Genomic DNA, 13,548 nt, shown 5'->3' with positions numbered 1-13,548 from the left:
TTACTGTGATTTAACTTGTACTTGCAAATTCTGAGAAAATTTGAAATATTGTGTTTTACCTTCTGATATGAAGTCTATACCTATCTCTTAAGCAAATGAATATAACATCATGAGACATTCCAGGACACAGCTTATGTTGCACTTTGTAGTCCAGCTGCTTATCAATTTTCAAGCAAGAAAAAGCAAATGCAAGACTTGTGTTCTCCAGAGTAGCACTGTGTAGGTAAGTTTTAGTGACACAGTTCACAATGTCAATGACAGCAATCTGCTTCTCATTCAAGAAGGGAAGTATTCACATGGACTACTCCAATCTGAGTTGCTCCTGCACTTTCATTTCTTCCTTTACAAAAATCAGAAATATCTGTTTTTTTCATTCAAAATTAACAAGTATCTTGAACAGACTGTCCAAATTTATCACACTTATGCACCCCCACACATACCTGTTTTCTAGGTAGTGGGTTAAAAATTAACTATAAGCCTTGCAGTAATCCAGGAGAGAACAAACATTTTGCAGCTTTAGAAAAGAATCCTTATTTTCTGGGTATTTCATATAAACTATGCAGAACAGCAGCAGAGGTGCTACAAGCTTAGTTATATATTTCTCTCTAAGAAAGTCAAAATTGCTTCAATATCCCACTGCAGCTGCACGAATTAACTATAAACCTGCTAGAGTGGCATTATAGGATTTAAAATTGACATTTGAAATTCTGCCAGCATCAGGTGGTAAAACTAGTCAAGAACACTTAAAAATACTTCCTAATGGACATCATATTTAGACCATCTCTCAGTCCCCTAGAAAACAGAGAAATTTTGAAATGCAAACTGTTAGAAAGCAGTGGAGAGCTACTGCATACCAGTTTTACTTACTATCACTTCCTGAAAGTGAGGATACATGACAAAGCTTAGAAACATATATTTACAAAATACTTTTTCCCTGGCATAATAGTTTTCCACAAATGCCACAACTAATAATGCAGATGTCTAGTCCATGTGCTCTGGCTTTAGAAACTGAAAACAATACCTTGGCATTGATTTGTTACCATGCACACAGAACTACCCCTTTACACACACTGAAGAAAGGCCACAGACTAGAACAAGACGTTAACAGCACTTTTAATGTATCAATTTATTGCATATGTCAGTACATAAAAATAGAAAAGTGTTTTTTGTAAAATTAACTTTATCGTAAAAACCAGACTAGAATGAGAATGTAAAACTTTGCCACAATTAGCACATATACAGTAACATTTACGCTTTGTCTACAAAACTTAAGAATACTTTATAAGACAGTTTTGCCTTAACTATATATTAAAGAAAAATCAAATAAAAAGCTTGCATCTTATATCCAGTGACTGTTTCTGAATTCAAAACACAAGTGTTATTTAGAACTTCAATATGCTATCTCTATTTACACTTCTGCGGGGTTCTACTTTAAATTATACAAGCAGGATGGCATTGCAAATTATACCTAATGGGATTCATCAGGCTGATCCCACTACATGCAAGAGGCACTGATTTTATATTTGGCAGAAGTGCCTCCAGCAAAATGATGCGTCATTAACAAAAATAAAAATGTACTTTTCAAGAACTGAATTATGAAATACAAATGGAGGTACGTCTGCATCTTTTTGCTTACAGAAGAGACCATACCTTGGACTCTCAATTCAGCCTTGCATTCTTCACTGTGAACATCCAACGTGACCCAAATGATTGGCTTAGAGATGCTGATATGCATATTTTGTATAAATAGTTAATCCTTCTGCCCTTCAGCTGAGAGATTGTCCATAGCCTACCAAATGCATTTGTGCTCTATTTCTAATTTTACCTGAGAAATGGACATGAGGGCAGCTAAACCAGTTAACATGTCTTCAGAAGAAAGCACAGCTTATCTCTCTGCATTTCACAGTTTAGAAACAAATACTGGGAATATAAACTTGGGTTAGCAGGAAGCCTCAAGTATTTCCACTAATTAAAACCACACACACATGTGCACACAAGGTCTTACACTTACTTACAAGGACTCTACTGCTACAGCTGTTCAACTCCTGCCCCCCCTCCAACTTTGTTTTTCCTTTTTTTTTTAAACTTTAATTTCCTCTTATAAAACAGACAATTCCTTTATTGAGCATGTTTAAATCAAGAAGCTTTCATACAAACCTATGAAAATAACTCAACTTTTTCCCAAACTAGAAATTTATATGTACAGGACAAATACTTGAGAAATATCTATATACAAATGGATAACTTCTATGAGAAAACATATAATGGTATTAAATAAATGCAACAGTAACATAGCACACATTTTGGCAATTTAAAGTTATTATTACTATGTTGCTTACAGTTCAGCTTTTAGCAGCAGGTAACTGTGGGTTTCCATCACACAATCCATAAAACAAAAACAAGTCTTGACTTGTCAGAACAAGTTCCTTCCCCCTCCTCCCTCCCTTAAAGGGCTGTATGCACAGCAGTGGAATATTTGCATAAAAACATCATTTCCTTCCTGTTTTCTTTCAGTGGATTTCACAGCCAAAGCAACAAAAAATAGCATGATAACATTCATTCACAAGTGTATGTGGCCAACCCATTAAGGGAGAAGCAAAACATATGTGGAAGGTGGAAGAAACCACATTAAGTGTAAAGGATGCATATATGACAACGGTTTCTTCTCATACTCAATATTTGCAAAAGCAGACAAAGTTTCATATTTATGTCCTGCAGACACTATAGTGAAAATATATGGCTTAATAATCAAAAGTAATATTTAGACAGAGCCCACTTTGAACAGTTTCAGATTGCCATAATCTAACATCACACATTTGACTCTGATTTGCAACTGTATGCCCAAATGAGAATACTTCATTTGTACGTAAGTGCCACGTAACACTAGGGGTATTTTGGGTTGAGATTTTTGTTTTGATGGGTGGGAAAATGCGTTAAAAGCCATGGTAGTTTAGAAATTGACATTTTAGGAAAAAAATCACAGTCGCATTTAATGGCAAGTTATGACAACTGAAACAACTAATTTCTCTTAATTCTATCTCCAACAATTAATCTATTCTTTTGGCTTTATTAGCTGGTTTTTAGAAAAGCAGTATTTGACTGCCCATTTTCCTTCTCTCCTTCCACCTCTATTCTAAAGTAATGTGAAGCAGATGAAACAATCTATGCAAGCAGCTCACATCAGGGAAAGGAAATGCTATGTCTGTTAACTCCTTTCTGCTGGTACAAACACTGCCTCATCTCCCATCCCCACAGCCAAACTTCTCAAATATACCTTCCCCACATGCCCTGCCTGTCTGCCCCCCACCAAAAAAAAACAAACAAAAAAAAACCCCCAAAAAACACCACCACTGTAAGGCTGAAAAGATAGTTTTGGTTTCACTCAGATTTAAAACTATGCTGTATGATTTTAGGTCTACAGATCCCAAAAGATCTTTAGTTTTTTCAATCAACTCTAAGAAAACCTTAATAATACTATCATGAAATATACTTACCAGAGAAAGCAGCAAGTTCTGGTATGTATATATTTAAAAATTAAAAAAAAAAAATCACATTTAAGTAAAGATGTATCATCCTATCTACAAATTGCTGATATCTATTATCCATGTGTACAGAAGAACTGTAATTCCATTAGGAGGCATAACCATTAAGGCACCAGTTCAGGAAAGCAGTTTTATTCAACCAAAGAACTTAAGCACAAGCTTAAAATACCACTGTCCCTCAGGAAACAGATTTTAGGTGTATGCTGAGATGCTTCTCTGAATCAGGACAACATGGTATAAAAGTTTATTTAAAAATTTCAATCTGAAGGGCAATCATACACATTGTGTGGAAGATTTTCCAGTTTGTTCTTCCCCGAAAAAAATATTTAGAAGAGGAAAAATCAGCTGCAGTGGATGAGAAATTAAACCTGCAGAAGAGATATAAACAGCTCCCACACTCCAAAACGAACTAAGCTAACAGCATACATCTTTGATCGCAGAATTAAGGTTGGAAGAGATCTTCACAATTACCTAGTCCAATCATCAACCTAACACCACCATAATCACTCCTAAACCATATCCCCAAGTGCCACATCCAGATGGTTGGTGAACAATTCCAGAGATGGTGACTCCACCACCTCCCTGGGCAACTTAGTCCAATACGTAGCACCTCTTTCAGTGAAAATTTTTTTTCTAATATCTAGTCTGAACCTTGCCTGACACAACTTAAGGCCATTTCCTCTTGTCCTTCCACTTGAGACATGGCAGAAGAGATTGAAACCCACCTTGCTAAAACCTCCTTTCAGGTAGTAGATAAGATCTCCCCTGAGCCTTCTTTTCTCTGGACCAAACAACTCTAGCTCCCTCAGCTGCTCTTTATAGGACTTACCCTCTAGGCCCTTCCCCAGCTCCATTGCCCTTCTCTGGACACGCTCCAGCACCTCACTGTCTTTCTTGTCATGAAGGGTCCAAAACTGCACACAGAACCCAAGGTGTGGCCACACCAGTGCCGAGTACAGACAGACATTCTCTGCCCTACTCTTGCTGGCCACACTATTTTTGGTACAGGCCATGATGCCATTGGCCTTCTTGGCCACCTGGTCACACTACTGGCTTACGTCCAACTGGATGTTGACCAGCACCCCCAAGTCCCTTTCTGCTGAGCAGCTCTGAAGCCACTCTTCCCCCAGCTTGTTGTGACACAAGTGCAGGACTCAGCCCTTGGCCTTGTTGAACCTCATATCATTGGCTTTGGCCCATTGATCCAGTCAGTATCTGCAGAGCCTTCCTACTCTCAATAATATCACTGCCTAGGACTACCTGCTCGTTTTTATTATCCTTACTGTAACAACTGTATACATTAATCTCTAATCAAGTGATCACTGATAATTATTTGAATTTGTTTCTTTTGGAGGTATAAATAAAGGGCACATACATTTAACTACACCAGCCTAAAAAACTAACACAGATACTTACTTTTACCTTGTATGACCACCCATTTTGCCTTGAGAAATATCACCTCAAAATGCGCAAGCAGACTACTAGTAACAAACAGTTTGCATGTACATCAGTGAGGAGAGCTTGAGGCAGAAGGGAGCTTAGATTGCACTGTTGTCTTTCTGAAGGTTACTTCTATTTTCTACGGCAAAATTACCTGGGTAAAATCCTGAAGTATGTTTAGGCACATACAACTTTCTGTGCACTATTATAATACAAATAGTAAAATGAAAGCGGGGAAAATTTTTTTTTTCATTTTCAGTTGCAGTTTGAAATACTAGTAATAACCCAGGATAGTATACCTGCATGTATACCCTACCATTAACGTTATTTTATATTATTTAGTACATTAAAGACTTCCCACTTTGCATAATATAAAATTTCAAGGAATAAAACACTAATCTCATGCATGGCACACTGTAAATAAACTCTAAGAGAAGCAACAAATCATTGTGCTAACCATGGCTGTCCAAAAAGCTCACACATACAGCAGTGAATACTGAAGAGCTTCCTGTTGTTCTAAACTAATACATTCTGCACTACTTTTGTAGCAAGTTCCTTTAATAGCATCTGTTGTACATATCAAAGAAATGGAATTTATGGACAGAGATACCAAAAAAGTATGAGAAAGACATAAAATGGTTCATTTACAATGCTGCAAATGTAAAAGTTATCTGGAACACCTTAATAAAATATCAGACCTTTCCAAGTTTAATTTCACTCTTTAGGCAAGTACAGACATGACATACATTTAAAAATGGACATTCTTTTACCACTTATCACAAATCAAGGTACAGTGCAGGTATTCCCCCCACCCTACCCCAAAGAAGAATATCAATTATATTATTGTTACATTAGATGATGTTTTCGCCATTTCTTCAGGAGAGTGACTCTTTATTACTTCTTTGATGAACTGTTCAAGTGCAGTGAAATAACCCTGGCACTGCCAAGTGTCATTATGAGTTCCATCAGGAAATATCGCCAATCTCTTAGTCCGAGCTGGGGATAATTCATAAAGTTGCTTCATCATAACTGGTGGAATTAACTGGTCAGACAACCCAGAGATGAAGAGAGAAGGCATTCTGCACTGAGAGATTTTTCTGTAGGACAGAAATTTATTTTTGTAGCACCATAAGGGAAGATATCGCATTGGAAAGAAAGAGAACAAAGTGCTGGCCATATAAGGGATGCTGAGAAAGGTGTTCTCCACCACGATGGCAGAAATCCTATGGGAATTTTCAGAAGCTAAGTGAATAGCTACTGCTCCCCCCAAGGAACGGCCAAAAAGAAAAATTTTTGTTTTATCAAGATCGGACCGAGTCATCACATAGTCTAACACAGCCTCAGAATCTAAGTACAAGCCTTCTTCACTTGCTTCTCCTTCACTTTTTCCATACCCTCTATAATCGACCAGAATTAAGTTTACTTTCAGGTTTACCAGCATTAACAAAGCATTTGGCAACCTGTGGCCGATGTTGCCTGCGTTGCCGTGAAAGTAAATGATGGTTGGAGAATAAGCTGCATTGTCCCCTGTGTACCTCAGCAGGATAAGATTGAGAAGAACTCCATCTTTGGTTTTGATGAAGATATTTTCATGTGGTATACCAGTAGGCATAGGAACATAAAGGCGTGATGAAGAGGGCTGTTCAGGAAAGTAAAGCAGCACATCCTGGAATTTATATAATATACCCGCTATTGATACAAATATTAATATAAGTAGTATAATGCCTCCGTACAAGTGGAAAGTCACTATCAAGGGTAAAAGACAAATACGGCAGAGACTCCAAGACCAGGAAGCCAAAGCTAGTAGCCATCTTTTAACAAAGGTCCAAAGCATCCATGATTTTTCCATTGTAGAAGTCAGTGATCTTTTACTCCAAGTAAATCCTGCAAAAAAAAGCCAAAGGTATGCACATAAATATAGGGAAAAGAAAAATGAAGCGATTTAAGCATTCATACTTGCAGAACATTAATGGTAAGTCAACATATCGGAGCATTAACATCAAATTTGATGGCAAACTCCCTTTTTGGAAACCATTTGACTCTGTAAAAACAAGCAGAAAAGCAACCATAAGGAAAGGCTTTAGAACTCTTCAAAATCCCAGCAAAATCCATTAACAGCACTAGAAAATTGGTTGACTGAGACCATAGTAACTTACGCTTTCCCTGTCTTCCCTACTCCCCAAGAGAACAACCATACAGTCCGCATCACCAGTTTGTCAAAGCTTCTTATATAAGTAATTCTAAAATCCAGAACACAAACAAAAATAGCCTTTATTTTTAAGTTGCTAAGTAGCATTCAGTAAGCCTGTGCACAGCACTTTGCTGCCAGTGGAGGCTCACTGTGCATCCTGGCTCTGTTATTAGTTGCTGTCTTTCAGCATCTCGGTCAACCGTGATTACAGAGCAACACGTGAAGTGGTCAGAAGAGAGACTCCTCTATAGTAAGATACCACACTGTAGTTACCAGTTACCACCAGTTTGTGACACCCTTTTTTGCTATATTTTGATTGTTTCTGATTTATAATGCTACTTTTCCACTATCAGATCAGTAATCCATATTAAGTCTTTAGCTGAATGAAGATTGTATCATCACACAAGACCACTGAAAACAGTCAGCTAATTACACTGTACTCTGATCAATGAAAAGTACAACTGCTGAAAGGACCAAACATGAAAAGAGACTCATGACAAAAACACACATACAGCATAAAATGAGGAGAGTGATGTTAATGACCATAGATTAAACCTTCCTTCCAACTATAAGAGACAGTTACATCTCCCAGCATACATATAATCTCTTACAGTATTTACTGCTAGGTTCAAGTGAAATATGGAAACAGGCAAAAACTGCCAAACCTACATGAGAATTACAGTACACCACTAAGTTGCCACACTGCCTGGAATGACAACACAAGCTCACTTGTTTAACAAAACTAAGTCATACAGCAGTAATAATTACAGTTTAGACACAAAGTTATAACCTCCTGAAGTGATGTAATGCAGGAAGAATCTGAATTAAATCCAAAGGAGTTTGACATGCAGAGATGCATCCAAGCATTCTGCACCAGCCATCTTGGTAGGATCAAGTGATAACTGGTGACCTCTGCAGCCACAGCTTTTGTGTTCCACAGATACGTTAAACATCCAATCTGACCAGGAAAAACTGCCACGTATAACTATTTTATGCAACAATTAGAAATAAATCAGAAATAAAAATAATCTGTTACATCTAAAGATTCACATATTAACCAAAAACAATGTGAAATTAAGATTTTATATACCGTATATACTCTAAATACATAAAACTGGTGAAATATAAAGTAGTTAAAAAGAGCAGTTATCTCAGCTCTGTTCTCCTGTATTACTTATAAGCTCATATTTAACATCCACATCCAAGTATTCACAAATATTGTTTGTAAGAAAATTTAATTCTTGTGATCCATTTCTCTAGTAAAGAACTCACAGCAATTAGGAGACATATAAAGTAGCTACTTCAATTTCTAAGAAAACTTCCTAGTGAAGTTAACAAACGTTTTCTGCATTACATTTCAAGACTATAAGAACACTGACAATGAGAGAGTAAAACCATTCTCCTTATCTATTTAAAATTTTCTTGACTTCCTTACAAATGAGACTCCAAAAATGCTTTCTTATCAAGACATTCACAAGAGTACGAGACTCATCATTAAAACTAATAAAAGATAAAGAAGTAATAAAAATCTCAAAGTGATGAAGTTTTGCAAAATTCCCATATACACTAAGGATTGTTACTTGAAGACTGATACAGCTGACTTTAGTTTAATTTGTGCACTGCTTCTATTTTTATTTTAGTAGGCTAATATTATCAAAATGCTATACTATTGAGATACTGCTGCTGTGTGATTATTTCTGAGATATGTATATGTATATATATATATATAAACTTTGCTTTGCTACTGGAGTTCTAAAACCAATGCATCCTACAACTAGAACTCAACACACAGTAGTTAACAGGAAGGGCAAACTACACATCCACAAATGTTTCATGCTCAGTACATATTTAAATAAAGTGGACTACTTAGCACTAATGAATAACTACATTACCATTAAAGTTTTCTTCCCAGTTATGAGAAACTTCACTAGTTCCATTCATTTCCAGGCTGGAATCAGCCCATATCTCATACTTCACATCTTGCTGCAAGATTTGTCAGCTAGACAACTAAGATGCAAGTTTCTCTAAATTCTTCCCCACTTCCTTCCAATACCAATTGAAAGATCACTGGAGAGATAAAAGATGGTTTCTCAAACAAGCACGCAGGGCTAGAAGAGACTCTAAACCAAATCAGTACAAGTTTATTCTCAATAAAGCTACAATCCATGCTTTCTATGGACCCCAATGCATCAGACCTTCCAAACACTGTCTTGTTTGAGCTGAACAGCAGAAGATGATACAAACAGAACCAAACTTTCACTTGAAGGACAGAAATAAAAAGGGTAAGGTAATATAGTAATTTTCAGTGAGCAATAAGGTCAGCACTTTTTGAAGTGTATGAGATTTAAGACTGAAGAGGTATGAGATTTGAGACTGTTCAATATACTGCAAGACAACACACAGACACAAAACAATTCTCTTCTTGGTCTTCATTTCCCACTTCTGTTGTGCTAGATGGGAAGTTATACACCTTTCAAACATGTTACAATGTAACATCTTATCATGCAAAAACTCTGCGTTGAGGTACAAAGAGCATGTGTTACGATTCTCCTGCATCTCTAATTTTTCTGGCTAATAGGGGGCCAGAATAGTCAGGGAAAGGTGTGAGAGAGGGATAGGAAAGGGAGAATTTTGATGTCTGACCAGGTTAAAATAAGAAATAGAGCAGACCCACCACCTGGACAAAACTGTCCCTCTTTCTAGACAAGACTGCTTCTCTTCCTGGGCTACAAGAACCGCTCATGGACTTGCTCCATAACTGTCTGATGTCCCAGTTACGGCAAGAAGCATGCACACCTTTATGTCTTCTAAAAGAGAACTTTTTAATCAATTTCTGTCTTATGCAAGTATGACTAGGTAATTTTTTTTTTCATGGCTGTTTAACAGGATTATCTCAGTTATATTGCCTTCTACTGTTATCTCAGTTATATTGCCTCTACAGCTCTCTAAAGAGATAACATGAAACATCACTCATGTATTACAGATGGAGACATGGGAACCAAGGGAAGTCAGCTAGTTGGCCAGTGGCAGGCTAGTGGAAGTTTTGTATCAGACAGGGAAATAAGGTTTGTCTACAGGTTTCCTTTTCAAATCTCCTAGACAAAACATTAATTCCCTGGAACTCATTCTTGGTTCACTAAAAAAATTTAAAAAAAAAATTTTGAAGGAACATTGTATTGTGGCACCATATTTCAAGTAATTGTTGTAATTTTGCAGATGACTTTGCAAGAAAAGTTTTCCTATAACAAGGAGTCACATCCCATTTTACAGCATTCACAGTATTTTATAACAGTTGATTATATAAACTAATTTAGAGGCTATGTAAACAAGCATAAGAGCATTTTTTTAAACTTGTCACAAAAGTCAATGTCTGTGACAAATATAGTCAACAACAGCAGAACCATACAGTTCTATATGGTAGATGTTTTCCTAAGTAACTGTTATGTTAATGTTAATTCCTATGTATGCTGTTCTTGTTCTTAGCTACTCTTACTACTGGAAAATATTTCCTAATACACTTAAAAAGAAGGGACACTTATTACTTAAATTCTTCACTTTGGGTTCAATGTTTATTAACCTCCAAATACAAAACCTACCTTCATTTTCTCCAGACTATATAAATTCAGTTCCTCTGCATTCTTCTCATAATATTTTCTCATTCACAAATATGATTAGAGGTCTTTCCTCTACCATCCACATGCTTCACATTTCCTCCTGTCCCTCTGATAACGTGCATTAGAAAGGCTAGCCTTTGATGCTTCCTACAAGAATTTCTTTGATGATGCTTGTATACTTCAAAGACAAGCAGAAGACAGTACTGAAATACAAAGTTCTATTGTGGAAATCATTAACACACAGGAACAGCAATACAGCCTAATTCAATCTTGACCTAATGAAAGTAAGACTTAGTCGGACTGCTGCTGTACCTTTGGCTCAAAGACCAGTTCAGTTTACACCGCCACATAACTGTATTGCCCCTCAAAACAGAAAGGAAATTTGCAAGTGATGAGTTTCAATTTTATGTCAGAGGGATATACACATATGTTGATACACGCACACACCCCTGTATCTATACATCTCCACTGCTGAATCCACAGTCCAGGAGCTATTGCAGACCTTTATGTTCTATCAGACGAGCTACAAATCTCATAATTAGGTAACTACTGAAAACACAAATCACTCACAACAATAAAAATTCCGAGAAAAAAAATAAGGTCTTTATGATCAAGGTACTTTAACAATATTCTGCTTTGCCCTAATGCTATTCTTAATTGGTTAATGCCATTACTGACTGAAGAATCACAAAAACTCAAGTGCATACTTAGAGTACTTGTGAACAATTTTTCACTCATTCTGAACGGCAGCTGAAATTACTCTTTTATCTGTCGCAAATTCTGTTGTTTTGTCTTGGTCCCTATTTTCAATATTAAAAAAGGGCCATTTTCATACACCAATCACATTATAAAGCATTTACCTTTAGATGTGATGATTTCCCAGGCTTCATCTCTGCCTGAAAGACAATTCCATTTATGAATTGAGTAAAATTGCTTTTGAATTACACATAAAATTTACCGTTTGTCTTCAGTTACTTGTAAGAAAATTAAGAAGTGCTAGCATCCAAACCCCCTAGAACTACAACTGCTTTACTGATGAAATTATGCATTTCATACTCATGCTCCACCTATTAAGCTGAACACTTGTTTGAAACATCTGATGAACTTGAAAACATTTTACAATGAAATTCAAGAATCACATCAAAATGTCCTGGACTATACACACAGTACACAGTATATAATATACATAGTGCATAAAAATGAAGTCATGCTAGATTTACATTGTCTCCTTAAAACTAACTTTTAGTGTATGAGCAGCCTTAAAGTCAGTGCTAAGAAGCACAATCCGGTGTTTAATGGTTGCTTCCTCATTTAAGAGCTAAGTCTTAGCACTCACTGCAATCTTTTGGATTTCAAAATAAACAAACAAAACCAGATATTCCTCTGCATTTTTAAGAAATGCCAAAAGACATCTGTTGGTTTCTACTGCACTTCCTTCTCCTGGACTCTACCTGCTCCAGACACTGATAAGACTTGCTCAAGCTTTAAATTTACTCATATTTATTCAGAAGACTCCTGTAAATAGGAATACTAAGTCCTCAACTTTAAAAAATTAGTTTCAGATGGGAACTGATCTGAAAAAAAAACTTACAAGCTACAATCTAGAAACCTACAAGACAGGAAAAATATACTTCCTTAGTACTAAAATCCTACAGAGACACTCATAAAAAAAAGGAAAAAAAAGAGAGAAAGGAAAAATGATAGCAAAGCAGTGACTCCCAATAAAGGAAAAAGCACAGTAAGAATAATTAAGTGTCACACATTTAAGGGCTCTGGTTTTTAAAATCAACAAGCCACTTGTCCTACTTATTTGAAACAGGGAATTTTCACAACTCTGCATCAGGTTGCACATGTTCATAATTGAAAGTGTTTTCCTCTTAACTCTTATTACACAACCTTTTACAACCAACAAGTCGTAATGAACCTTACAGGCATGTCTTGAATAATGATGATATTGAGTAAAAAAACGCCAAAACAACAACTAACCAAGGCTGGCTATATTACAACCTTAGCTTTCTAGTGAGCATAGGCTTCTAAAACATATTACTTGACGAGTATGTTAAAAAATTTTCCTTTTTACCTAAGACAACCACCTGGTTCAGCCTTGCCAATAGTCACTTGGCACAGTAAGAACATTAAAGTTATCATCATCAGCCCAACCTTCTACAAGCATCCCCATTTGCAGGAATTGTTACATACGGCAGTGGAGACAAACGAAACACTAGAGCAAGACCTTGCTACCAGAAAGCTAAAGATCTCCCGAGGCTTCGCAGGGAGGCACCTGTAGGAACTTCTGCGGCGCTGTCAACGCAGCAGCTCCTCGGGAGGTACGTCCCGACAGGCCGGCACAGGAGCCGCACAACCCCCGGGACAGCACCGGCCTGCCAGCCGCTCCCAGGGAAAAGCCGCATTTATCCACGGAGAGACCCCAAACACCAAACTGACAGCCAAACCTGCCGGCTACCCCCGCCGCCCCGGCTCCCGCCCGCCCCGCCGCGGCCTCACGGGCCGGGGGCCGGCCGCCACCTCCCTCTGCCAAGCGCCCTCCCCGCGGGGCGGGACCGGCCCCGGGGCGGCGAAACCCACCCGCCGCATCCTCCCGGGCGGCCGCCGCCGGTGCCTCGGGCCAGCGCAGACCCCGACGCGCAACTTCAACCACGGCTCCTTCCTCCCGAGGCAGGAAGTCACCGCAGCCGCGGTTCCGCTTCCAGGTCACCGCCCGGCCGTTTTCCCTTTCTCTCCTCGCCTTCCTGCACCCGGG

General features: G+C 37.8%; 1 protein-coding gene across 4 annotated transcripts; it reads right to left on the bottom strand.

Annotated features, from left to right (window-relative positions):
• Positions 1-2,072: 2,072 nt before the first annotated feature.
• On the bottom strand, positions 2,073-13,522 carry ABHD13 (abhydrolase domain containing 13). Of its 4 annotated transcripts, none has more exons than XM_017816685.1 (3): positions 13,374-13,522; positions 11,648-11,683; positions 2,073-6,866 (listed from the first exon to the last, which is right to left on the bottom strand). In XM_017816685.1, exon 3 carries the CDS (start codon positions 6,829-6,831, stop codon positions 5,818-5,820), a length of 1,014 nt encoding a protein of 337 aa, XP_017672174.1. In that variant the 5' UTR covers positions 6,832-6,866; positions 11,648-11,683; positions 13,374-13,522; the 3' UTR covers positions 2,073-5,817. The 4 variants fall into 4 exon arrangements, with proteins under 4 accessions (XP_017672174.1, XP_017672176.1, XP_017672173.1 ...); XM_017816687.1 differs by having other exon boundaries at positions 11,648-11,679; XM_017816684.1 differs by lacking the exon at positions 13,374-13,522 and adding an exon at positions 13,069-13,228.
• Between the last annotated feature and the right edge of the window lie 26 nt (positions 13,523-13,548).

The sequence above is a fragment of the Lepidothrix coronata genome, unplaced genomic scaffold, assembly GCF_001604755.1.
Source record: "Lepidothrix coronata isolate B3197 unplaced genomic scaffold, Lepidothrix_coronata-1.0 Scaffold57, whole genome shotgun sequence".
Lineage (NCBI taxonomy): Eukaryota > Metazoa > Chordata > Aves > Passeriformes > Pipridae > Lepidothrix > Lepidothrix coronata.
Note: the sequence above shows the minus strand (reverse complement) of the source record. Positions and strands in the feature narration are given on the sequence as shown.

What these genes read in the sequence shown, in the direction of transcription:
- ABHD13 (XM_017816684.1), bottom strand. Translation starts at nt 13,198, where the DNA reads ATGCGGCTTTTCCCTGGGAGCGGCTGGCAGGCCGGTGCTGTCCCGGGG. An exon ending in CGCCGCAGAAGTTCCTACAG is followed by an intron (nt 11,684 to 13,068) that starts GTGCCTCCCTGC and finishes ATTGTCTTTCAG; the next exon opens with GCAGAGATGAAGCCTGGGAA. An exon ending in GGAAATCATCACATCTAAAG is followed by an intron (nt 6,867 to 11,647) that starts GTAAATGCTTTA and finishes TTTTTTTTGCAG; the next exon opens with GATTTACTTGGAGTAAAAGA.